At 36.3% G+C, this 27385-nt stretch overlaps 2 protein-coding genes across 4 annotated transcripts in view; one reads left to right on the forward strand and one right to left on the reverse strand.

Annotated features, from left to right (window-relative positions):
* The window catches only part of LOC108975110 (inactive pancreatic lipase-related protein 1), a 22068-nt gene extending 21791 nt beyond the window's left edge, over positions 1 to 277 (reverse strand). For all 3 annotated transcript variants that reach the window (XM_018943391.1, XM_018943390.1, XM_018943389.1), the window contains exon 1: positions 91 to 277. The gene's annotated coding sequence lies outside the window, so the exon portion shown is untranslated. The remainder of the gene's footprint in view (positions 1 to 90) is intronic.
* The window catches only part of LOC108975086 (probable serine/threonine-protein kinase DDB_G0272282), a 132352-nt gene extending 106162 nt beyond the window's left edge, over positions 1 to 26190 (forward strand). The window contains exons 2-5 of the mRNA XM_018943355.1: positions 17631 to 18619; positions 18677 to 19161; positions 21210 to 21301; positions 25404 to 26190. Coding sequence (XP_018798900.1) covers positions 17631 to 18619; positions 18677 to 19161; positions 21210 to 21301; positions 25404 to 25529 — 1692 coding nt within the window. The 3' untranslated portion in view covers positions 25530 to 26190. The remainder of the gene's footprint in view (positions 1 to 17630; positions 18620 to 18676; positions 19162 to 21209; positions 21302 to 25403) is intronic.
* The last annotated feature ends 1195 nt before the right edge of the window (positions 26191 to 27385 follow it).

Below are 27385 nucleotides of genomic sequence, written 5' to 3' on the forward strand. Positions count from 1 at the left end.
CAGTTCTATACAAAAATAATATAAATGCACAAAATTATCACAAWAATTTATTTTTAAAAACCACAAAACCAATTTCTTTCCATCACACACCTGGCTTCGTCAGCACGGAYTTTTACCAAAGTATAATCTTCGACACAATTTCTCAAACTACAAACATTTAAATAATTTTTATTGCCACAAGTTTCTTATAGTAACTTTTAATTTACTGTTTTGTTCAGAACGTTTGTCCTTTTCGCTTGTTACGCTGCGTCGCGCGCTTGTTTTGCAACCAGTTCCATGCGCGTATAAATCCACACTAAACTCACGCTAAGTAAAGATGTTCTGCTCGAAGTTATGTTTTAGACTCGGAACAAGTGCAAAAAGTAAAATCATAACACAACTACTGAGAGAAATACACAAAAAATACAGAACAAAACAGCAAACAGTGCGAGCACAACGCTGAAACCGCTTCATGACGGATCAGCTGTTTATATTTTGCTTAATTGCTTATTAAAATTCGCATAAAGCAACTGCAGCACATATAATAAAAAAAATGATAATAAGCAGAATGATAATAAATACAAATAAAATAAGGAAATRGAGGAAAAAAGCAAACGTTGAAGCGAAGCGCCAGGCCAACAAAAGACTTAAGCACCGAACTTGCCCTAACCAAACCGTATGCTCTTCTCGCTGAAATGAGTACCTCAGTGACGTCAAAGTGACATACAGTAGCACCAGCTATAGCCGGTTGTTGTTTTGTAGTTGTTGGCGTCGCTAAGTACTCAAWTGTAAACAAAGCGCAACAACACGCGGCCAACTCAATGATTCCTCTTCTTCGATTTTTTCCTCTTCTGTTACTTTGAATTGTGTTAATTTACAAGAATTATTGCTTGTTTGCAGAGTTTATGGTTTAGGCGCTTGTAATAACTTAAATTTTTATGATTTACATTTGTTAAACTATTATGCTCATAGTAAAAATTTAATCGCTAAGTCTATGTCAATGTTTATGTCTATGGCTATGTCGAAGTTTATATCTATCAATGGCTATGTCGATATCTATGACTATGCCTATGGCTATGTCTATGCCTATGTCTATGTCTATGTCTATGTCTATGTCTATGTCTGTGTCTATGTCTATGTCCATATCTATGTCTATGTCTATGTCTATGTCTATGTCCATGTCTATGTCTATGTCTATGTCTACGTCTATGTCTTTGTCTATGTCTATGTCTATGTCTATGTCTGTGTCTACGTCTATGTCCATGTCTATGGCTATGTCTATTTCTATGTCTATGTCTATGTCTATGTCTATGTCTATGTCGATGTGTATGTCCATGTCTATGTCTATGTCTACGTCTATGTCTTTGTCTATGTCTATGTCTATGTCTATGCCTATGTCTACGTCTATGTTTATGTCTATGCCTATGTCTATGTCTATGTCTATGCCTATGTATATGTCTATGCCTATGACTATGTCTATGTCTATGTCTATGTCTATGTCTATGTCTATGTCTATGTCTATGTCGATGTCTATGTCTATGTCTATGTCCATGTCCATATCAATGTCTATGACTAACAAAATTACTACTTTTATGTTCTACGTCTACTTCTACTTTCCATGTTTATATTCATATATTATTATACCAGTGTTGTTGTCTTTTCGTTACCCAAGCTTAGATCTATGTCTTATATGTATGTACATAGATTTATGTTCGGTAGTTTATTCCTCTATGGACAGTTTTTCAATGAAAACAAAACAAATTGCGTAGGATGAATTTTTCATTATGAAATTTGAAAAAAGAAGTTTGAAAAAAGAATAAAAATCAACCACAAAATSCRCATYCAAAATCCCCTCATTTGTATTTGCYCCMATCTCAAAGTTTGTCAACKTGATTGATAGCCGTTCAGAGTCGCGTGCTCTGCTCACCCGCGCTTTTATTTGTAATTAATTCTGGCTTCATTGTTTTTYCCCACTCAGCTTTAAGCGCTTATAAGTTTGTGACGCTTATTTGTTATTCAGTTGACAGCGTCAGCGAGCGCGCAGCTCAACACCTCCCACCCATTTTTATTRAATTTAATTTTTCTTATTGAATTTCAATTGCCTACGACAGGCTAGTCTATACTACGTCTACGTACTTACGTCTATTTCGCATACGTGGGAAAATTGGTTTCCGTATTCTCTGCCCGGCTCTTTGTCATTACTACAACGTGGTGGCTATCAAAATAGTAATCTTAGAACGTTTTTTGACTCTTCCAATTTGAATGCGACACGTTTTGTCATTAGCATTCATTACGTGTCTACTTACTTACGTTTATAAGCGTTTTATATCAGTTCCTGAATGTGATTATTTCCTAGAGCAGCAGCCAAATCTGGTATGTAAATAAAATGTGTACTGRGTAGTTAATATTGTATTATTTTTTTGGTAATGTCATGTATATGTGAAAATCAAAAATCAAACAAATTTTTGAACATCCTTTGAGCATCTAATAATAACGTTTACACGAAAAAATATTTTAATTGTTTCTTGTTTATAATAGCCTTATGTCTTTAATGGCAAATTCCATCAAAATTTCCCACATATTCCACAGAAAGTAAACACCCAGGTTGGAGTATTCGCATGAAATATTTTGTTATCAGTAAATGTCTTCTTGATTTATTGGCACCTGGTGACTGTTATGACCAATCTAAAGTATCAATATTGTTTCCTTTGTTTTGTTTGTTTTGATTGAGTACAGGGTATGTTCTTACATTTCAGATCATTGTCTTCTTGCAGTATTCAATGGTGACTATTCCYACCGTAAAACATTTCCGCTGATCTGACAGTAAACCTTTTACCTCAAAACCTCAAATCCATGGGCAGAGAAGCATCCATAAACATGAATATTTTTAGGGTTCTTAACACTCCTTTGAATATATGTTGAACCTTTTCTTAGCCACCAGTCCTCAAGGAGTTGGACAACACAGTATGATAAAAATATGGAACAAAAAATTGGTCACAATTTTTTTTTTTATAATGGGTTGCTTAAACAGGCTCACTTAGGCATACTTGTTGTGCGAATTTCGATCTCACATTCATGGAACGCATTATAACTGCCGATGAGACATGGTTTCATGAGTTAAGTCAATAATGATAAGAATGGAAGGAAAAAACAAGTCAAAACCAAAACTAGCACGCCGAAACCGCTCAAAAATCAAAATCATGCTTATTGCGTTGTTTACAGTAACTTAAAATATTCATTTCAGCCAAAAAATCATACTAAATCACAATTGTTTTTTACAACTTTTGCTGTGGATTAATCAATATGACGATGAAACTCTTTCATGAGCCAGTGTTTATCGATTGTACACTGAGCTCCATCGAAGTCGAATAGTCCCGGTCAATCCAATGCAAATTTCGTAAAGGTCCACTAAAATCAGTAGACGTGATGATTTGGTGAAACCAAAAAAATTGTATAGATATTTGTGAAGAAGATTTTAAAAAACAATAATGAAGTAATGATGAGCCTGGAATAATCAAGAAATAAATACTACTGTTAATTTTAAAGCACTGATGATCCACGCATAAAATTCACTTATGTACACTAAGAAGTATTTACCCAAAAACAACATCAATATGACGTTTAATGCTTTCAATTGACTGAAAACGGTTTCCCACGAATGGACGTTGAAGTTCGCAGAATAGCCAGAAGTCGCACAGAGCTAAATCTAGCAAATACGGTGGTTGCGGAACAATATTTGTTGAAAATTTCGCAACAAACTGAAAAGGAATCAAATCAATATGAAAAGACGCAAAAACTCGAGAGTTGTCGGTTCATAATTCCAGCCTCTTTTTACGAATAGCTTGACGCAAATGACGTATGAAAATCGAATAACCAGAAATTGGTTGACAGTTTGGCCGATGGTTAGAAATTCGGAGTGTATCACACCTCGATAATCGAAAAGAACTGTCAACATAACCTTGCTTTTTGATCTGCTTTGATGTGGTTTTTTGGGCTCCGACTTTGCTTTGCCACGATATTCGGCCGATTGATCGTCTGTTTCCGATTCGTGAGCATAGATACAAGACTCATTGAAAGTAATAATATTATACGTTTTATGGGCCCAAATTAGCATTCAAAATGGTTTTTACTGATCCTTCCGATATTCCAACGATGATAATCGTTGACTTTGACTTGGGAAAGTCGAGCGGCTTCAGTTCTTGCACAATCTGTATTTTGTACGCTTGCAGTCGAAGTAATATGCACCAGTCTTAGTGTCTGTGACTGTATAATTTTTGACATTTTCATGATATATGAATCCACTTTTCGCAATTCTTTGCTCACTTCCTTGTAAAACAACATCAATATAGCATACTCCCACCCCTGGAACCATTTCTCTACAACCCTAGCTCATTATTTTCAAAATGTTTGCCTATCAAAATTAAACTAAACATAAATAATATGCCTCATTATTTTCACAAGTGGATGACAAGCAACTAATTAAACAGCTAACGGGTAATAAACACTAACAATGCGAAAAGCACAATGCCAACGGACAGTAAAGAGAAGACATTAACCTAACCGGCTGCTAATGAGAGTAGAAATTAACACATCCACAACTAAAAGCACATAATAATAAAAACAAAACTAGATGCGAAAAGCGCAACAAAAACAAATACCAAAGAAGAAGTACATCGATAAGCAATACGCCGTTAAACCGGAAGTATTGGGGCTACGAGCCAAAGGGAATCGAGAATATAAAAATAGCCAGCACTAACAACAAACGGTAAGACTGAAATGAGTTTTAGCACAGTGTTAATAAAAACTGCACACATAATCGTAAAATGTCGATCGCAAGCGTAAACATGCGCGCCAAATGCCGAGAATTGGCAACGCAACGTACACAGAAATTTATGCGCCGCCACGGAGCAGTTGAGCTATGCAGTTGTTTATCTGCTCGTTGCCAAGAGTGTGGGCGAGTAAAAATGCAGCAACAACAACAACAGTGCCTTTAGATTCATTGCAACCAACAACAACAATGTAAACACATTTCGATACATTTTTTTTTTATGGCCGAAGTAGTAAAACGCCTGACAGCAACACCGATGAGACAAACTCCAGCCAAAAAGGTATGAGTGTCAAGCGCAGTGTCTACGTCAGTGGGCGTGTGAACCGAAAAAAGCTAATAAAAACGACCATAACATGACAAAAGTCAAAACAATGGTAGCGTTTTGCTTTTGTTTTTTTTATTTTTTCGTGTTTTTTTTTTTTTTTTTTTTTTTTTTTTTTTTTTTTTTTTTTTTTTTTTTTTTTTTTTTTTTTTTTTTTTTGCTCGACGTTCACGCAAAATATTCTGGTCAAGGTGAGCCGCCTTACNAATGGTAGCGTTTTGCTTTTGTTTTTTTTATTTTTTCGTTTTTTTTTTTTTTTTTTTTTTTTTTTTTCTTAACATTCCTTACAGCTTACTGTTTATCGTATTGATGCTACCGCTCGACGTTCACGCAAAATATTCTGGTCAAGGTGAGCCGCCTTACCAATTCCAAGTTGAAAAATTAAATGTAAAAAATCTGCTACTGTGTCGTCGTTTGACCCCACCCAGCTATCTTAATTGCTTGCCTGCCATCTCACGTTTGCCATTCCACTACTTCCTTTCGCCGCATATCCGATTTTATATAATTTTTTTTGTTTTTACTTTTTTTACTTATACGAGGGTGGTTAGGTAAAGATAAGGGAATTTTTGAATATTTTTAAATAGTTTTTATCTATAAAAGAAGTCCATTGTTTCCAAATGCGAAATTCGAACTCTGTTTATTCATCGAATGATTAAAAACAAAGACAAAACGTTAACTTCGGTGCTTCCGGTTGAGAAGAGAGGTAGATTGATGTCTCATAAACTGAGGCACTTCCAAATACGCTGTTATAGACGAGTTAAAAACCCAGAGTGCCTTTCTTTTTTTTCCTAATTTGGCGCCAATTCGAGATACCAAGTGAAGCCAGTTCTTTCTTCACCTGATCTCTTCAGCGGAATGGAGGTATTCCTCTTCCTCTACTTCCCCCGACGGGTAACGAATCGAAAACCTTCAAAGCCGAAGTATTCTCTTTCATCCGCACAACATGACCGAGCCAGCGCAGACACTGTCTCTTCGCTGGACTATGTTAAAGTCGTAGTACATATATCTCGTATAGCTTATCGTTCCATAGACTGCGGTTTTCGCAATTGCCATTGCGCAATGAACCATAATTTTCCGCAAAACCATACTATGATACACTCCTAAGGCCGTTTCATCAGATGATATCATTGTCATGTCTCAGCACCATAGAGCTGGACGGGAATGATGAGGGACTTATAGAATTTGGTCTTCGTTCATCGAGAGAGTGCTTTACTTTTCCCTTGCCTACTCAGTCCGAAATAGCAACTATTAGCAAGGGTTATTCTGCGACTTCGAAGTTATGACTGTCAGTAGTGACGTTAGAGCCAAGACGCGAATGCGAAGGCATAACTCACGATAATTTGCATAGATTGTGAAATCCCCACATAGGTTCTAACCGTCGAGCATGCTTTCATCTGAAAATTTTCTACAAAGAAGCTGATGCATGCTCCTTATCAGTTCTTCCTCGCTAATCGTTATCGTTAATCGACGCATCATTATGTAGAATTTTCGAGGATTGGCCCTGGCACCCAGATTCTCAGGCTCTAAATCTCTATAAATTTAGAAAAAGTAACAGGCGAATAATATCAAAAAGTAAGCCTAAGTAAATTTGTATGGGTCACAAGGCGCTTTGCCCACTTATATGATCGGAAACAGGAAACATTTTTATGACTTCATAAAGGACTGCATATATGGACGTTCAAATGCAATCCCTGGATCAGGCATCAAACTAATTAGCTGAACTAATTGTTTCAAAACTAAATTGAATTAATTATCCTGGAAAACATTCGGTCATATTAGGGAATATCTCTGGATCTATGAATATATTCACTTCTCTGACAGTTTTTTGTATCTAGATCCTTGAAATAAGTTCAAGATAGCATTCTGACTTGGTTAAAGAGATCCAGTTATCTTGAAACTTTATCGCACTTCATTTCGTTGGTTTCCGTTCGATCCGTCCACTCTTCCTGGCAAAGTATCAAACTTTTGCAATTTTGATCGAACAATTCCAACTCGAAAAAGTCATTTAATAAATCTATATAATCGTTTTTCATAATTGAGAATACCGAATAGTGATTAAAAGCTTCTTTATTTGTTGGTTGAACAAAAATTATACGAAGAAATTTCCTTGCAGGCAGTGTCATAGCACCTGTGAACTAAGCAATTGGTACTTTGGAAACAGGAAAAGCATTTTCGAAAATTTATTACTATTTCATTAAAAATCAAGAGGAACCGAATTGCATTGTATGTTGTTGTTTTACATTAATTCATAAAGTCACTAACTTCCCATTTAAGGCACGTAGTTATCTGCCTTGCACCGGCCTTCGAGCATTTCATTTATTGTTGTTAATTCAGTAGTAATTAAATAAGCGTTTCAACTAATTAACTAAAATTACGCAGTAATTATAATGAGGGCTATAAAATGTACTTGGCCGTTGATGGTGAAAATAGGCGCGAGCCGCCATTGCACCGTCCTCCACGATTTATGCTTCAATGGGCCTAAGTTTGAAATTAAAATACTATTCGTATTCAAGTATGTGGATATATGCAATACAAAGGTAAATATACATAAAGATACGCCCGCATTTAAGTATACTATATATAAATATATACGCTTACCACCGAAAGGGGCGTGCAAGGCCTAACGGTCAATGACATTAATGTCTTTATCATTGCGTGTTTGTTGTCATGGCAATATAATGCAGCTGGTTTATAGCCACGGCCAAGGTTACATGCTGACGTGCAGACTCTTTTTTCAGTTAGCTGTTTGGGGGGGATTTCTGTTGGAGAGACCTAAGTGCAGCAAAAAGAAATCAATAAAAGCCACAATTTCACCTGGTTTAATCGGATGTAGTGACAAAAATTTGAGATACAATTTTTTGTTGAATTTTTTTTTTTTTTTAATAATAATGATATTTTTTGCTCTTTCCATCCATTAATTCATCATATTTATTTATGTGTTTTTGCTTATTAAAAAGAAATTATTTTTAGATAATTTTCGGTGCTTGATCTAATATACTATATAATCGCCTTTTCGCAAAGGAGTTATTTACAAAATGAAAGCCTTAATTCTTAGTCGAATAGGAATCGAAAACAAAAAAGAAACTGGAATGCAATTCTGTGAGCTGTTGTCCACACTGTGTTTGGCTCTGCTCTGGGTTATTGTCCAGACTGTAAATTTGGTTATAGGCGTTGATAAAATTGCAATTAGCTGATGAACTTTAATCATTAGAAAAAATACAAAATGAAATACACAGGCAAGAAACAGGCATCGAAATATTTTTTTTAGATTATTCTTAGAATTTTCCATCACAAGGTTTGTTTTTTTTTATTAAAAACGTCTAATTTTTACATAATGCTGAAAAAATATTCACCCATAAGCCCCCCGTACAAAAAAGTTGTTACTACGCCAATGGTATGCAAAAATGTAGCTAACTCACCAAATGAGAGACATTTCTTTAAAATAAATAGTCGTTTATATACATATATCACGTTTATAATTATGTATGTATTGGGCAGAGTTCGTTAGCCTTCATACATATACATAAATCTGCTTAGTTAGGTATTTATGTAGCAATATATAATATAAATGTTTATTTATATAATAGCTATGTAAATTATATTCGGAAGTGAAAGCGAATGGCTGATTAAATTCAAATAAAAAAATATTTTTTTTTATCATTCTAATAATAATATAAACTAACAATGTACCTTTATACTATTTGAATTAAGTCCGCTAATTGGTATCTCAATTTACATGGAGGTGAGGGTGATGTTTATATGTATTTAAATTATCTATTAACTCAAAATGATTTCATTAATGTTTGTTTTCATTAAATTGTTCATTGAGCTGAATTAGATATGAATAATTTATAATTTTACTTTTACCCCCACGCGATGATGGGGCTATGGTACACATTAAATATTATTATTATAAAATATTTAATATAATCAAAATATTATTTACAAATAAAGCCGAGGTAATATAAATTCAAATCATACAAATTTGACAATGGAAAAAATAATGAATTTTCCATTTGGCATATTACCGAAAATTTTACTAAAATCGGTTCAGTAGCTTAGAAGTTAAACCCGGAGTAAACGTAATACGTAATGTGTATACGAGTACATGTAGGATAGCTTAAATATTTGATTCTAAAAGGGATCTTTAGACAGCTTATAATGCCATTTTTACCGTTTTCGCATTTAGAACTCATATAAAGATTTATCATAAATCGAAAATGGTCTTTAAGCCGATCACAAATTTGTTGAGGCGGCCAATGTCAGTTTCGGCTATATATCCTGGTTTCCCCAAAGTATGAGTGTCGATATTTTTCAGCTACCATTTTGTAAAGACTGGACAATGGAGAAGAAAGTGTCTGAATATTTTAATCTCACTTTCCTCCATACTACTTTGACAATTTGCGTCATACTGGATTTTTAGTCTTACGCATAAATACAAACGACTGCTGCAAGGTGAACTTTGATAAGGGTTCCGTAAATCAATAGAATGCTTACATTCTAGACAAAAAGTACCTCGCAGTCGCACATAAGCTGGTCGTCAACCGACGCCTGCTAAGCGCACGCGACGTTCATAAGTTCACTGATGTAGCAAAAAATGACCCGGCAGAGCCGTCTAGTTCGCATGAACGAAGTACATGTGCTAGCTCATCGACTCTGTTGCTATTATCAGGCATCCAAACGAGTCTGACGTTGAAGCAGCATGATTCTATTACTAGTGAGGAGATTTGCGAGCTCAATGCTAACCACATATTCGCTGCTCTGCTGTCGCAGTTAATGCTCACCTCTCTGAAAGAAACAGCACTCTAGAGCAGTAAGTCTACTGATGCCTTAAAAGACAGCTACTTCTGCCTGGAAAACTTACAGCAGTCCAGTAGCCTAAAGCTAAACTTGCGGATTGTCTCCTTACAGGAGACCGCCTTTTCAACCTTCCCTCCTAGCTTAGACCCACTCTTAAATACGCCTACTGCGCCTCTTCTACAGCGGCTTTCCCCAGTCTATGTATCACTTATGTGTACGTGAGCGGAGAAACAGCCGCGAGTAATCTGTAAACGCAATGTTCCAAATTTTCAGGGATTCAATTGAAGTAGGAGAACTTCAAGAGCTTCTCTGAGCCTTAGAGCGGTTTTCGCAGCAATTCACCTACCGGCAATGGCATTAAGTGCTATTGTTTGTAGACTCCGCAGTGTAAAGGAGATGATGATTTGCTCATCCTTTTCGATTGCGCTCCACCAGATGAATACATCATGGGTGAATACATCATGGGTACATGGGTTTCAAAAAACCGATATTTTTTTTTTCTTATTAAATTCTACAACACCTCTAGAATATTGTCCTAAATTCAAATCAATCCGAGTAAAAGTTATGGAGATACAGTTTTGAGAGCTTTTACGCTCGAGGCTAGCTGGGCTAAGTGCGCCGTCGGGCGTTTTTCTCGAAACAGTTTTTGAAGTCGGTGGGTGAGATTTCTGGAGTACGACTCAACCGATCTTCATGAAATTTTACACGGGTGTTTGAGATACTTGAAAACTTGAACGAAAATGTCGCGAAGTTTTCACTGAAATTTTCTTTTTTTTTTGTAAAAATTTCTGCCAAAAATCCAATTTTCAGTCCGAGATTTCACTGGGAATGGCCTCTCAATGGCCGAGCTTAAAATATATTTTTTTTTAATTTCAGATTTTCTGTGTTAATTGTGTATTTCATTTTTATATCAGAAAAAATTTTTTAAAAATGCTGTTTTTTCCTCGCGGGAACTCATGGAACCCCATAAGTGCATAAAATCGAATAATTTGAAGGCGACAACATTTAAGTAGACGAAAATTTTTTTTTTTATGTTTTAGTTTATGTCTAGCGCCTAGAACCATATTAAGGCCGGATACATTATAACTGATCTCAGTACTTTAGCTATTAAAAATGGTTGGCTGGAACGCATACAGCTTTTATTCGCCATCATTCTAGATAAAGCATTATAGATTTTTTTGCTTTACATGTCGTACTTTCCAAGTGCTCCTTGAGTTTGAGTCTTGAGTCCTCTATTACACCAAGGAACTTCAACTGCGGCTGTGAAATAATCTCACAATCTCTTATGAGGAGCGTTATATTTNAACCATATCTCAGGAAGTACTCAACTGATTTCAATGAAATTCGGTATATAATATTTTCTTAGCACCCTGATAATATGTACCAAATATGGGTGAAATCGGTTCACAACCACGCCTGAAATCTTGATTATCACTTTATCATGCGAGAGTATAAAATGTTCGGTGACACCCGAACTTAGCCCTTCTTTACTTGTTATAAAGACGTATTGTCTCTCTGATAATCCGCCAGCTTTTTGGATTTCTAACTCCAAGCATTTTCTTACAATGCTTCCGTACACTTTTCCAATCATGGAACCCCATAAGTGCATAAAATCGAATAATTTGAAGGCGACAACATTTAAGTAGACGAAAATTTTTTTCTTTAAAATTCAGAAATTCCCGTTTTTTTAAAACTCCTTACTTACCAAGCAACTAACTCAATTGAAGCGGCTAAAAAGTACATTAAATACGCAATTAACGGAGCTTTGAAAGTAATTTGGTGAAAGTAATTTTCGTGGTTACTTAAGTACTAGTTTGGAATCATCAGTGGCAAACTTAAAGACAACAAGATGCAACCTGTCTGAATGGCAGCGTTAAAATTAATCAAGTACGAGTGTTGTATTCAATTACATGTATTTTTTCGAATTTTCTTTTAAACGCTTACTCATATGGTATGTAGGTGTGTGTGAGCTTTGACATTTTGTTTAATTTTTATTTTTTCCACACCACAAGGCAATTACTTACATTGAAGAGCTCACAAATATTCACGCCTTAAAATGCAACTTCGTGCCTTCCACACCTTTCACCGCGCCACGACGGCTGCCGCCATCGTCGCCTTATGYGATTCGTTGCGGTTAAAGTGGCGGTGGCATCGATTTCGGGTTTAAGTTATTTTTGTAAATTCTTTTTCTCCAGCTGCTGCAAGTCCAAGGACGTAATTGTGACTGCAGTGAATTTTGCACATTTTTGTTTTATATTTTCAACCTGCCTCACAAGAATGCGGCGCTATGTTGCCATAAATACACATGGGTAAACCATGTATAGTTAGTACTTATATACAATACATAATTATTATGTAATTTCAATTTGATGTCAATGTGATTGAGGAATAATAAGTTTGTGTATATGTGGCCGAACCGAGTGAGGTGTCATTTTTATTGTAGTAAATTTTATTATCGGTTGTGTTGCAAAAATGATTTATGAAATTTCAATGAGCTTGGGTGTGCAAAAATCGCATTACCGGTTACGGCAAGTGGTTATTATTTCATGTATGGATGTAGATGTTGTCCCCAAGGTCCTCTTGTACAAAGAATACTTCGAAATTGATAATATATAAACATTGATATTGATAAACTGTTAACGATACTTTCATATATTTCATATATGTATACTATATGTTTTATATAAATATCTGACCATAAAAATGGGAAGTATTGATTAAAAATCAAATAATATTTGTTTATTTTAATATATTAAATACTATGACATGTGTACAATTTTATAACAACCATTTCCCTACAACGAAATATTTGTGTTTGCGGTCGTTGTTCTGGTAAAAATAAAGTATCTTTCTCAATCCCCAGTTTTTCAACACTTGGCTTGATGTTTTGACGTAAAATGTCTATATAAACGAATTTCGTCAGAAGTAAATTTTTTGCTCTCCCATGAATTGGCTTGGAAGAGTTTATTCTCTTATTATAATACTTAATTTCTATTGAGAAATACTGATACCTTAGAGCTTATTTACTTAAAAATACAAATATTGATAAATTGGGTAAACATTTTTAATTTTTTAAATAAAACCAATTGAAAAAGTGACTAAAATAATTATATGATATTTCGTATCTTGACCCCTCTCCGTCTATGATCGTTCTATTGCTTTGTTCTAATTGTTGAAAGCAAAAGATGAGAGAATGAAATATTGTTTTCTCGATGCAAGGAAAAGTAAACGTCAGCTTACTAGTATTTAAAAATCTAAATAAATTTCCGATCGCCACCAGACGTCACAGCAACACTCCCTGGGTCATCCTAGAGATCGTCCTAAATTGTAGTTATGAGCAACATACATAAAAAATTTATCTTTCTTTCTGGTCTACGAAAAGGGAGCTAACCTGCGAAAACTAGTTTATGACTTTTTGGGTTCTATCACGTGAAAAAGCATCTCATCTTCCATCCGAATCAACTAAGATTTTTTGACACCTAAGCCCCCTTTCCGTAGACCAGGTCACATCTATATAAATTTTCTGACCGTGTGTTTGTAATTAAACTGCTCCTAAATGGTTGTACCGATTTTAATGAAATTTTTTTTGTGTGTTCAAGGAGATTCGAGAATGGTTTGGATTCAAAATTTGATCCACTGACAAATGTTTTTTGAAACTAATTTTTCATTTGTAATTAATTGGTAATTTTGGAATGTTTTATTTTGGATCCCATAGACTGCGCTACCATCGCAGTATCCAATATTCAAACCTTAAAAGGCGACATCTGTAGACCAGTAGCAAGTTTTCATAATGTGGACAGGGTGGTTCCTTCTCAAGTTAATAAATTGGGCGATTCAGTACATCTATGGGTAGCCATTACATTTTTTTCGTACATGCTAACGCGTGTCGTCAAGGCTTTGCGGAGGCTTTGTTAGATTGTGAGCGAAAGACGCAAATGCATTCATAACAAACCATATCTAGAATAAAAATATAGCAGCATAACTGAAGTGTTGATAAAAAGGTCTATTATAATTTGAGATATACAACAATCTTTTCGAAGCATTGCACAGAGCAGTGCAATATTTAAACGGTAACGATGAAGTATATATATTTCCAACTGATCTTTCCTAAAAAATAATAAAATTGTTAAATATTGGGAATAGTGAAATAGAACTGCAACCAAATGCACAGTGCAATGAATTAAAACTGGCTCAGTAATCATTCGTTGAATAATATCCCACGGGCATCCCAAAAGACTAATGCCATAACCTTGCCAGCCGATTTTTTGTTTTGCCATGCAAAAGAACCGTTTCATAATATTAATTTTTTTGTAAACTGAAACAAGTTGCTTCACCAAAAGTGCGATATCTCCTTAAATAATAGTTATAATCTAAATAATAGAAATCAAATAGATTATTTAGTTGTACTACCTACATATATATCATCCACAGTAAAACGTGGACGGGTCCTCTAGTATATGTATATGTAAATTCGAACTTGATCAGAAACTGAAAGCTTGAGAATATTTTTAAAAATGAGCATGGTCTCGAACCCTAAATGATAAAATTTACGTATATTCTTCCTACATCAACAAAACTTGTTTACAAGAAGTCTCTTAGCACTACTTCAGATACTTAGGGTAATGGGTGAAATTAGCTAATAACTACGGCCACTTCCATACAACGGTTATGTTGAAAACTATAACATCATCTTCCTTATGACTCGACTCTTTCCCTTTACAATATACAAATCAGAACATTAATTCATGGGAGAGAAGAAGATATTTAAGTACCCTCTATTGTACGTACGAACTGACTGTCGTCTAATCTTTGGTAAATGTCTCAATGTTGTTATAATTCGAGCTGCCACATCGCTGATAGCTTTCCAGTCAGAGAACAGAGAACTTGCACACACGTTCATTCAAATTTGCCACCTTAAGATTACCTCTAAGTTTAGTTCAGCATGGCCATTGAGTATATGAGTCAGGTGGAAATCTATGTAGCCATGTTTTCTATCTATCCACGAATGTATGTCCGGAATCAGTCCGTGGGTCCACCGTCCTTTGCATGAAGTTTGCCATCGTTGCTGTCTCATGGCGATGCTTTTGATTCACTCCTTTCTTTAAGCTGCAATAAACGTCTCGGGTAAGTTATATAAGTATTCGTGCGACTTCATATCCCTGGATGTTAATAGGCGCTATACTGGCTAATACTCAGTTCGGATAGTTATCAAGAGTATTGCTGAAAGCCTATGCACTGCGGTAATTAGTTTAGCATATTATTTTATGTCYAGCCATATTGAACCATATTGAGGGCAGATACATTATAACTGATCTCATTACTTTAGCTATTAAAAATGGTTGGCTGGAACGCATACAGCCTTTATTCGCCATAATTATAGATAAAGCATTATAGATTTTTTTGCTTTACATGTCGTACTTTCCAAGTCCTCCTTGAGTTTGAGTCTTGAGTCCTCTATTACACCAAGGAACTTCAACTGCGGCTGTGAAATAATCTCACAATCTCTTATGAGGAGCGTTATATTTYGTTTAATTTCTCTGAAGCTTATGAGCAAGACTTCTGTCTCATGGTAGCAAACCATCAGCTCAAACCATATATGCTGTCATTGCATTTAATCCGCAGGTCATTCAGCTACTTATCCAGCACTACCACTAAGAGCTCATCCGTATATGCGAATGTGAAAACTCACATTTGTTATTCTCAGCAACTCAACGTACATTAGGTTTCATAGTAGTAGGCCTAAAACCGAGCCCTGCGGTACTCCACTGGAGATAGTGTAGTTTTGAGTACCCTCGTCCGCATCGAATAGAAATCCCTTATTTCGAAAGTAACTCTTTATAGTTATTATCAGATAATGATAAAAACGACCTTTCCATCTTTCACACTTATTAAACATTTCGCAGTATCAACAACTTCTGTGAGTACATTAATAGTGAACCACTTTTTATATTCTCGCAACAAAGTTGCTAAAGAGAGTATTATAGTTTTGTTCACATAACGGTTGTTTGTAAGTCCTAAAACTAAAAGAGTCAGATATAGGGTTATATATACCAAAGTGATCAGGGTGACGAGTAGAGTTGAAACCCGGATGTCTGTCTGTCCGTCCGTCCGTCCGTGCAAGCTGTAACTGGAGTAAAAATTGAGATATCATGATGAAACTTGGTACACGTATTTCTTGGCTCCATAAGAAGGTTAAGTTCGAAGATGGGCAAAATCCTATAAAGTGTCATAACTAAGCCATAAATAAAGATATTAAAATGAAATTTGGCACAAAGGACTGCATTAAGGAGGGGCATTATTTTTTTTGGAAAAGTGGGCGTGGCTCCGCCCCCTCTAACTTTTTGGTACATATCTCGAAAACTACTATAGCTRTGTCAASCAAACTGTATAGAGTCGTTTCYTTTAGGCATTTCCATATACAGTTCAAAAATGGAAGAAATCGGATAATAACCACGCCCACCTCCCATACAAAGGTTATGTTGAAAATCACTAAAAGTGCGTTAACCGACTAACAAAAAACGTCAGAAACACTAAATTTTACGGAAAAAATGTCAGAAGGAAACTGTATGTAGGGTTTTTTTTTAAATTGAAAATGGGCGTGGCGTCGCCTACTTATGGACCAAAAACCATATCTCAGGAAGTACTCAACTGATTTCAATGAAATTCGGTATATAATATTTTCTTAGCACCCTGATAACATGTACCAAATATGGGTGAAATCGGTTCACAACTACGCCTGAAATCTTGATTATCACTTTATCATGCGAGAGTATAAAATGTTCGGTGACACCCGAACTTAGCCCTTCTTTACTTGTTATAAAGAAGTATTGTCTCTCTGATAATCCGCCAGCTTTTTGGATTGCTAACTTCAAGCATTTTCTTACAATGCTTCCGTACACTTTTCCAATCGTGTCGAGTATGCACAGAGGTCGATATGATAAAGGTTCTTCTGCTTGCTTATTTGGTTTTGGAAGTAGAACGGGGAACGTCTCTTCTTTGGGAGCTGTTTAATTTATTATGCCTCTTAATTCATTCCAACAATAAAATGTTATCAAAAACTATTTAAATTAAAAACAGTTAAAAATTAGCCTTCAACTCGGCCACTGAACCAGATTCTGTGCCAGATTTAATAATTATTTTGGTAGCAATAAAAAAAATTTACCATTAAATGCTGGTATATAATACGACCAGAATTTTACATGCATATTCATCAATATATTGAAGTGCCTGTTCTTATATACACACAAATACTATAAATATTAATGTATTATACCGAAAAACTATCAATCACTGCCCTAAAAAAATATCAATCCCCAGCTGATATTTTAAAAGACTGAGTGCCAGCCAAGTGCTAATACCATATAATACATAAAAATCCACAATGATTAGTCATAAAAACTAAAGGCAACAATAAACTAAAGAAAATAAGCGATCTTTAGCAACGCCATTGATTTATTGTTGTATTGTCTTTGTTACTTTTGCAAAAAAAATCATTTAACTATTTTCTTACAGCTACCTTACATGCATTCTCTTAAGTGAAGAGATAATAAGCACTGAGCAACGTTTGTCTCTCAGCTTCTATTTATTATATGCAAAAGATTGCCTACATTTAGGCGCCGCTGTTAGAAAAATTTTTATGCACATTACATACTACTAAGTCGCTACTTACGTTATTTTTCTCTGTCTATCTCTTCCCTCTAGGACAAATTACTGAGCAAACTGGAGGAAAGCGAACCGGATCCACCAACCTCGCAGGAGGATGAATGCGTTATCTGCATAAATGCGCGTGCGACCATGCAAACATCACCATGCGGCCATCGTGTCGTCTGTCGTCGCTGCTTTGTCAAGACAATACAAAGTGCCGTAGCACAGCGACTGCTGCCACTGCGCTGTGTGATTTGTCGTGCGCGTGTGAATCGCCTCACCTCCAGCTCGGGCACTTGGCGCATACAAGAGTCGGCGAGCAGCTATTCCATGGGTGCCAAAAGTTGGGCTTCCGCCGGTGTCGGTGCGGGTGGTGTGCACGCTTCGGCCAGTTCCTATTCGATGGGCGATGCGCATAGCGGCCACCATGCCTTCCATCCACATCCCGCGCTGCATGGTCGCTATCCACGCAGTCCGAATGGTGGCGGACGTGTTGCACAATCGGATAGCTTATATTCGATGAGTTCGACGGGTTCGTCGTCACTGTCGGGTGTCTCACATATGTCCACCTACTCTAAGACGTCTTCCATTTCGAGTGGTCTCTGCTCGCCCGCCTCACCCATATCACCGTCTGCCATGTCAGCGTATACACAAACACCGGTGCTGAATAATCATTTGGCGCCACCCGGCGCATCGACATCACATGGTACGCTCACGTTATCGCCTTCCGGTTCATCCGTTTCAGGTTCGCTCTCGCCACGTGATGATCACCATCATTCACATTCACATTCGGGTGGTTGTCCGGCGGGCTGCTCGGGTGCTATACCGCGTAAACCACTCAATTCTTTAAGTAATTCTTCGTCGAGCGGTTCGAGTATTAGCAGCTGCAGCAGTTTTCCGCCCGCGACACATACGTATCCCGGTCGCCGTTATACCAAGGGACGACTGACGGATCTACAAAATAGACTGCCACCAATTAAAGAGTTTCGCAGTCCAGCCAAAGTGCCACATCCTTCGCCAGTGCACATTAGCAATCCACGATTTCGGTGAGTACTCGTTTTCAAAATGTTTAACACCAATTTTCATATTTTTTTTATTTACAGTTATTCTTCTTACACCAAATCCTCATCGAGCGCGCACGAAATTGCTCCCTTGCTGTGCGAACCGCCTTCACCACCCAAAAGACCCATGAACATACTGGCGGTCTCTGCTTCAACTAACGGCTTATGTCCACCGCCGTTAAAGGCTGGTGGCACTGCCAAAATTAGTCCTCTGGTCTCCAAGAACTCCCTGCCAAAGAATGCCTACACTTTGGGTAATAAAGATAAGAAGATGGCAATAAATAGTACCAGTGGCAACACAGCCAAAGTAAATGGGAAGCTTTCAAGCACAACAACAAATAACAGTAATAGTAAGAAGGTGACTTACGATGCTAACGGTAATAGCGTTTCATTGGCGTCAACACCTGTACCGAAATCGTCTGCGTCGAACCAAAACAGCAATAATAAATCATATTCAGCACCAACCTCACGCTCCAGCTCTTCCAACCGAAGTTTTCCACTCTTCTCCAATACCAATAGCAATCACAGTAAGTTCAAAAGTTATGGGATGTGCACACTCAAATATTCTATCCCATTTTAACGCATATCCCACTTATTTAACCTGAAAGTATAATTCGTAAAGAAGCAAACTCGAAGTAAAAGAAATAAATTTCATGCAATTATTAGCTGTTGCGCTGAATCATCAGACAATCTGGATACTTTTAAATACTGGATATTTGCTTAAATACAATTGAAACCTTTGGATCTTCCTTCTTTCACTATACTACTTTATCGATGATTTTTTCACTGCCGGATTTAGATTCTTGAGTCTATTGTGTATACCAACCACTTTAGAATTCCAGGACTATAATATTCTTAAAAGGACTTTTTAGTTTTCTTAATCTTACCGAAGTAAAAGAACATAAGCAGTTAGCCTCTGAAAGCAGGCTGYTTAAAAGYCTCTCCAAACYTTATCCAAGGTTTTTTTCCATTTTTGAATATAAGGTATTGTAAGCTCTAAATGAAAGATTTTATATATCTTTGTCCTTTTGGACACAGTACACTTTCATGGACAACTATGGAAACGGAGCTTAATTGAATTTTCAACATGGTACGAGTGAATCCTGTACCAAACGAACTAAAGACTTTTAAATATAAAAAGAAGGTACTCATACGACACCTGTATATCCATTTTTCAAGTTTTCCAAGCAAATATTTTTATCACTGGTTTATTTTCTGTATGAATTACTATATGATTATTGTGAAGAGAATCATCGTTATAGTTAACAGATTTTTCAATAGGAATGCTACAAAAGTAGACCGATAGGAACAGCAAGCAACGTCATATTTTTTCCCGTTCTTTTGAAATTTCTCTTCAGTGRAATCTGCCATTTCATCATGGAAAGATATATGATCCAACAACGTTTCGAAATTATTAATATTTACTACCGAAATTCGAARTCAGTGGGCCTCAACTTTAAGAGCGCTATRTCCAATTTATGGTCGTCATAATCGTCGTGTCAGATCAACAATCGAGCGTCTAGTGGAAAAATTTCAATGCATAKCTACAGCACAAARTATTCCCGTGCCAGTGAGACAAAGAAGTGCCCGTAGTGTGGGAATATTGCTRCCGCTAGKATCATCAATTGAGGAGGASYCAAATCTGTCTCTCACAYGYCGTTCTCAAGCGTTGAGCATCTYTTTGACGTTGTTGTGGCGAATTTTACGAAAATATCTTGGCCTACATCCTGACAAGRTCAAATTAATGCAAGAACTGAAGCTRCTTGACCACCACAATAGTCCTATATTCGTGAATTGGGCTGAGCAGCAACTTGAAAATCTTCCAGATTTTCATCGAAAAATCATCTTCAGCGATGAGGCTCCTTTCTGACTCATTTCGTCAATAAGCAAAATGTGCGTTATTGATCAGACACCCATCCACATGTACTGCATGAGTCACCATTGAATTACGTTGGTTTGGTGCGGTTCATGGGCCGGCGGCGTCATTGTTCCTTAATTCATCCATGATGACCAATACCCCGGCGTTACGATGAATGGAAATTGCTACCGCTCAATGATAACCGAATTTGTTTGGCCCAGTTGGATGATATGATATGTGGTTCCAAAATATTAGGGTTAAGCTGAAGTACTGCGCTAACATCTAAAATTATGGAAGCTCTAATCTCGGGTTGTCTAAAAAGTACCGCATTCTGGATTACTCTTCATTATTTTACAAATATGTTATCACACCGTCCTCTCACCTAATATATAAGTACACAATATTATCTCTCCGCCTCTGTTTTGCCATTGAACGCGATACGTTCCAGAATGTCTCAAGTTTAAACTGTCTTTCGATCTGTCACTCTTCACAAAGTTTTTCAAATATCCACAATAAGAACAGTGTAATAACCCTTATCAGGAAACTTTTAAATAGTAGAGTAATTTCCATCACCGCCTCTATTTACATGTGATGACAGATAATTTGAATAATTTCCGCACACTCTCCAACTCATCTTCATTCTACATATATAATATATATGTATATATATACGAGTACTATACATTTCTTTGTTCTCTTTTGTTTCACATTTTGTAGAGGAGAAAGCCGACAATAAGAAGAATGAATCTATGGAGCGTAAGAAGAAGGAGGAGAAACTTAAAATGAAAGCGGAAAAGGAAGCGAGAAAGGTGGGTGTACGTGAACGTGACGCTACAGCGACGCCACGAACTAACGGTGTTTGTAAAGATGAACATAGCAAAAATACTAAGCAAAATATTATAAAAAATGTTGGTGGTGATGATGATGATGATGATTATGAGGATGATAATAAAGATGAAGATGATGCACATAACGTCGATGGTGGTCGTAATGGTGGTGGTGTTGGTGTCGGTGGTGGGTTATTATGCTTGTATGGTGGTTTGGCTGCCTGGAAAGTAATGTCGGTAATTGGTCTATCACACACAGCTTGCATTTTCATTGTTGAGTTGCTCTTATTTTTTCACTTTATTTTTCTACCTTCAAATTTTGCTTCAACGTTGTTATATTCTTTCAGTTATTTTAATGCACCTTTATGTAGTTTTTCGAATTTCGTGTGAAATAGCTCTACATTTACTATATGTTTGGTGTTTATAATAAGGTAGATACCTTAATAGGTCTAAATATATCAATAATATTAATATTATATATGTATAATGGACTTCTACGCCTGCGGAAGAYATCAAAAACCTTYTATTYTTGCGAGAAAAAAACTCCAAGCTTCAAAAGTAGAAACCAGATTTTTCAGGTCGCTTATTATTTCTTGGTTCTTCAGTGTCTGCGAGGGACTATTACTATAACCCAATAAGAAGCCAGATAAAAGTTTCTTTTAATACTCAATGAACCGATAGCAAGTACGATAACAACTCTCATTCGCACTTCAGATACCATAAAACTTTGTTTAATGCTCACACAAAGATTAGACTCTTTATTTGCTGAATAAATCGCAAACTAGTGATGAAAGTCCTTATCTGATCTGATATAAACGTCCCATTTTTATTAAAAGTCACATGCCAAAGAAACTAACATTGGAAAATAAGCTCTACAAAACTGTTTTGGCGTTTAGTATTTAATTTTGTAAGAGTTTCTGGCGTAAATACCGCTTATGTGGTTATAGTCGTGTTTACAACAGCGCGCCAGTCGTTCTTCGTTTTCGCTGCTTGGCGCCAAACTCCAATCGCCATTCCAAGTGTCTTGCTTCCACCGGCGGGCACTGCGTCGAATTCTTTCAGAGCCAGAGTTTTTCCAGCCGCTGTCTCTTAATTCGTCCAACTATGTCAATATCATCGAATATCTCGTACAGCTCATCGTTCCATCGACTGCGATAATGTTGTCATTGTCCATGCCTCTGCACCATATAGCAGGACGGGGATGATGAGTGACTAGTGGAGTTTGATCTTTGTTCGAGGAGAGAGGAATTTACTTCTCAATTGCCCACTCAGTCCGAAGTAGCACCTGTTGCCAAGAGTTATTCTGTGTTGGATATTGAGGCTGAAGTTGTTATTAATGTTAATGCTGGTTCCACGATAGACGAAATTATCTACGATTTAAATTTATGACTGTCAACAGTGACGTGGGAGCCAAGTCGCGAGTATGACGACTGTTTGTTTGATGATAGGATATGGAGATATTTCGTGCGGCCCTTATTGACTACCAGACCCATTTGCTTTGCTTTCTTATCCAGTCTGGAAAAAACAGAACTAACGACGCGGTTGTTGAGGCCAATGATACGTCATACGCCACTATTATAGAAGTTTGTACCTTCTCAATTCAGAAAAATTCGCACGTACGGTTACAGTCGGCTTGTCTGAAACCTCGTTTGGCATCGAACGGAGCATCTTCCCGATCCTGACAGAGCTTTTGGTATTGTTCAAAGTCGGTTTACAGAGATGCATTAGTTTTGCGGGGATACCAAGTTTAGGCATAGCGGCGCATTGGCAGTTCCTGTTCGTGCTGTCAATAGCAGAGTTGAAATTGTCGAAGTTGTGGTATCGTTCCTTTTATCACGAGATTTTTGCGCATAATGAAAATCTGGTCGGTAATAGATTTTCCAGGCCTAAAGCCACTCCGACAAGGTGCAGCCAGTTTGTTGGCAATAAGCTTAAATATTTCCCATATATGTTGAGGAAGCTTATCCCTCGTATGTAGTTGGAGCAGATTGTGAGGTCTTCCAGGTATAAGGCCAAATACACTAAAATTCCAATGGTCAGGCATGTCTTCGTCCGACCATATTCAACAAAGAAGTTGATGCATACACCTTATCAGTTCTTCGCCGCCGTATTTWAATAGCTCGGCCCCGCCCCTCTGTTGTTCTTTAGACGGGTAATTGGTATTCAAACTTCTTCATGGTCGGGCAATGGTTCATCTCTTATTATTATACTTTCGCTGCCATTCCGCAAACCGATGAAGTATTCCCTCCATATTTTAGCAAGCTGGGGACATTAGTAAGTAGATCATCTTTGAGGATTCCTTTGTAGTATGGTCCAGTCTTSWAACCTTMTKATAGTCGCCACATTTTTTCGAAGAATTTTCCGTTTCTGTACCCCAGTTTACCAGCTTGTCAAGTTCTTCGTATTTACGCATTTCGGTCTCTCTCGTTTTTTATCTGCAAATGCGGCTCGCTTTCCTCTTCAGCTCTCGGTATATATCCCATCCCACCTGTGTTATGGTCGATTGTAAAGTTGCGAGGTAGGCTGTCTATTTTCTCTTCGCTGTGACATGACACACCTCGTCGTACCAGCTGTTCTTTCTACCTTTCCGAAAACCAATCCAGTATTACATAAAGAGCTTAAAGTGCCGTCCCACAGTTAATTTATATCGAGTTGCCGATGTATGCTTTCAGAGAGCAGCAGAAGAAAATCGTCCGGCTGTCTGTTGTGATGGCAGTTCTGCGTCCTCGATCTTTCCATTGTGTTTGGGTATTTAACATAATTAAATTTTACTCTTTAGCCATTTTCATTACGTATTATTTAATAATTTTATCTTTCAATTTATGCGTTTTATATTTCTGCTCACATAAATGTTTGTATTGTTTTCTAGTTCAAAGCTATTTTTTATCTCTTACTCGTTCTGCCTCTTTTTATATACCAAATAAATTATTTTTCATTTCAAACAATAGATTTAAAGGAAGTAAACTATCTGAAGCACTTTTTCGTAATTCCTCGATGTCTATATACATACATATTCTGTTAACTTTAATGGTAATTTCGGTTTTGTATTCTTCGTGTCATTGTTTTACACTCCTTTTAATCACAACTTTTTCATCATTCTCCGCTCTTTAACTACTCATTCGATACCATTTTCATTTTTAAATTTTACTAAAACTTAATTGCTCATACATTTCTTAGTTTAGCCGCGTGTTGTTGCCTTTCATTTGCTCAATCGTATGCCATTTATATTATTACTGTTATTTATTATATTCAGCAGCAGTTCATTGTTTTTTAGTGCTCGCGTTAAATGTGTGTTGGGAGCTCCTTTTCTCCCTCAACTTTATCCTTTGGTTTATTTACGTGCTTTTGTAACCGACAACAACCGCCACAAAATGTGCCACACACCCACACACTATCAAATATCATAGCTAGCAGGAAGTGCGCCCGATGTTGCCGTGTATGCTTGTATGACTGTTGGAAAGGACAAATAGGCGTAAAGCCACATGCACCGCATACACAGAGTTGCTTTTGTTTGATATTCAAAACTTTATGGTTTTCTATGTGTAGCATGTCGCATGCATTACAACAACTTCACGACAACAATACAACAATACTTGAGTGGCTGAATGAATGTGTGTGAATGAACGTACAATGGCTAATTGGCTCACATACGAAACAATTACAACAATAGAAAACTTTTAACAACAACCMACAACAATAATATAAAGTTTTCACGTTACATATAGAGTAGTCATATATTTTTTTCTAATAATTAACTATTTAATTACACATACGATAATAACTAGCAATTAGGAATTATTTGTGTGTAAACAGAGTTCGTTGGCAGATGAAGTTTTTTTTCTGAAAACATAAATATACATATATAACTATATCAGTTCAGTATATATCCTTATAATTACTTAGCTAGCTAACGTAAATTTTTTTGTACTGTATTCATTACACTGAGGTTCTAAGAGTTAAAGTTACTACTTTCAAGTAGATAATTACTATGTAATTTGCGCTCATACGACTCATTACCGCTMCTGTAGCAAAAAGTAATCGTTTTTCTCTCTTCCCTTTGTTATTTATAACTCTAATTTTGCAGGAAGAGAAGCGTCTCGCCAAGGAAGAGGAACGTTTAGCGAAGCTGATTGCTAAGGAGGAGAAGAAGAAGGGCAAAAAGGAAGCTAAGGAACTACTCATCGCAAATGATGGCAACTGCAAGAAGTGAGGTTATGAWATGCTAATGTATGACAGCAAGGGAGCTATCAACAATATTAAAGAAATGTTAGTTACACATTTCAACAAAAAAACAGCTTAAAAGACATAACTATATAACGCGAAGCAACACTAAATAACAATAAAAAGTGCAATTATGGGCTGAAAAGACTCAAGTGCAGACAAAATGTACTTGTTTTCATGCGAAAAGTTATCAAGTAGTACTAAAAGGAACTAAATTGCTTGCAATTGTTACAAAATTAGTACCAAAATGTACTAAATTGCTTGCAATTATTACGAAATTGTATATTAAAAGAGCTGAAACAAACATGGAACATGCATGTAACAAAGTAATGTACTAAAGTCTAGAGAGGTCATCTGAATGTACTAAATTTAGTGCTACATACAATAATGAATGCAAAAGATACTTAATTATGTACTAGAATCATAAACTAAAACTAACAATTTGCATGCAAAATGTAGCAGAGTACTAAGCACTAAATCAACAGTACTAAATTTTGTACTAAAATTACTAAAAACCACGTTAAATTGCGAATTGCACACATTAGTTATCAAAAAACATTTCAATATGTACTGAGGAGAATTAAGTACTAAATTTTGTACTAAAATTACCAAAAATCACGTTAAAGTTCGCTTTAAACAAATTAAGTATCAAAGTGCATTTCAAAAGGTACTAAATAAAATTATGTACTAAATTTTGTACTAAAAGTAATAAATGGCTTGCGAAAGTACAAAACTACGAGCAATATGTACTCAATATGTATTATATTACTACACCTTATAAGAAAGTACTGAAGTACGAGAGTTTTTCTTACAAAATAAACTAAATTAAACATAAAAGACACTAAATTGTAACCATAAAGTTCTAAAATAATAAATTTTCAAAACATCACCAAACATAAACTCAGTGGGCAAAAAATAGTAAGACTTTTTAATATAAATTTCGCTCTAAGTATTATTTTGTTGGTATGTCTGTTAGTGACATTTGCGCTAAATGTCACATCAGCGTAATCATTGGTGTTTAGTATACGGATCAATAAAACTCGTCATGAAATATAATTTCGGTCTAAGAAAAATTAAGGCACAATTGGTTCGAAAATCACTAAATTTTTTCGAAAATCAACGTTACGTTAACGTCTATGAAACAATGCTTTCCGACTACCAGAATGTCATGAAACATATTATTACTAGCGATGAGTCTTGTAACTATACTTACGACCCGAAAACAGACGATCAATCGACTCAATATTGGGCAAAGATGAGCCAAAGCCGAAAACCCACGTCAAACCTGCACAAAAACAAAGGCTATATTAAAAGTTTTCTTCGATTATAGAGATGTATATGAAGCTATTATTAAAAACAGGCTAGAATTATGGACCGAAAACTCTTGCCGCGTCGCTTAATGCATTGATTCCTTGTGAGTTTTTCGCCAAACTTTCAACCAATATCGTGCCACAATCATCACATTTGCCTAATTTAGATCCGTTTGACTAATGGCTATTCAGCAAACTCAAACAATCGCTACGGGGAAACTGTTTTGAGTCAATTGAAGACATTATACGTGAATGGCTACGCGCATTAAAGGCTATTCAAGAAATTGACTTTAACAACTGTTTCGAGGATTGGAAAAACGTTAGCACAAGAGTTTTGTGGCTAATGGGAACTACTTGGAGGGGGACGAATTAGATATTGAAGAAAAATTAAGAATTTTAAAATTATGAACAAAGTCTTACTATTTTTTGCTTATAGTAGTATAATATCAGGCTAGAAAGTTTCATGAACATTAGCAAAAGTACTAAATTTTAAGCAAGAAAATTCTAAATTCCAAACAAAGCGTACTAAACTCAG

Source organism: Bactrocera latifrons, unplaced genomic scaffold, assembly GCF_001853355.1.
Source record: "Bactrocera latifrons isolate USDA-ARS-PBARC rearing strain unplaced genomic scaffold, ASM185335v1 scaffold_61, whole genome shotgun sequence".
In the NCBI taxonomy this organism is placed as follows: Eukaryota; Metazoa; Arthropoda; class Insecta; order Diptera; family Tephritidae; genus Bactrocera; species Bactrocera latifrons.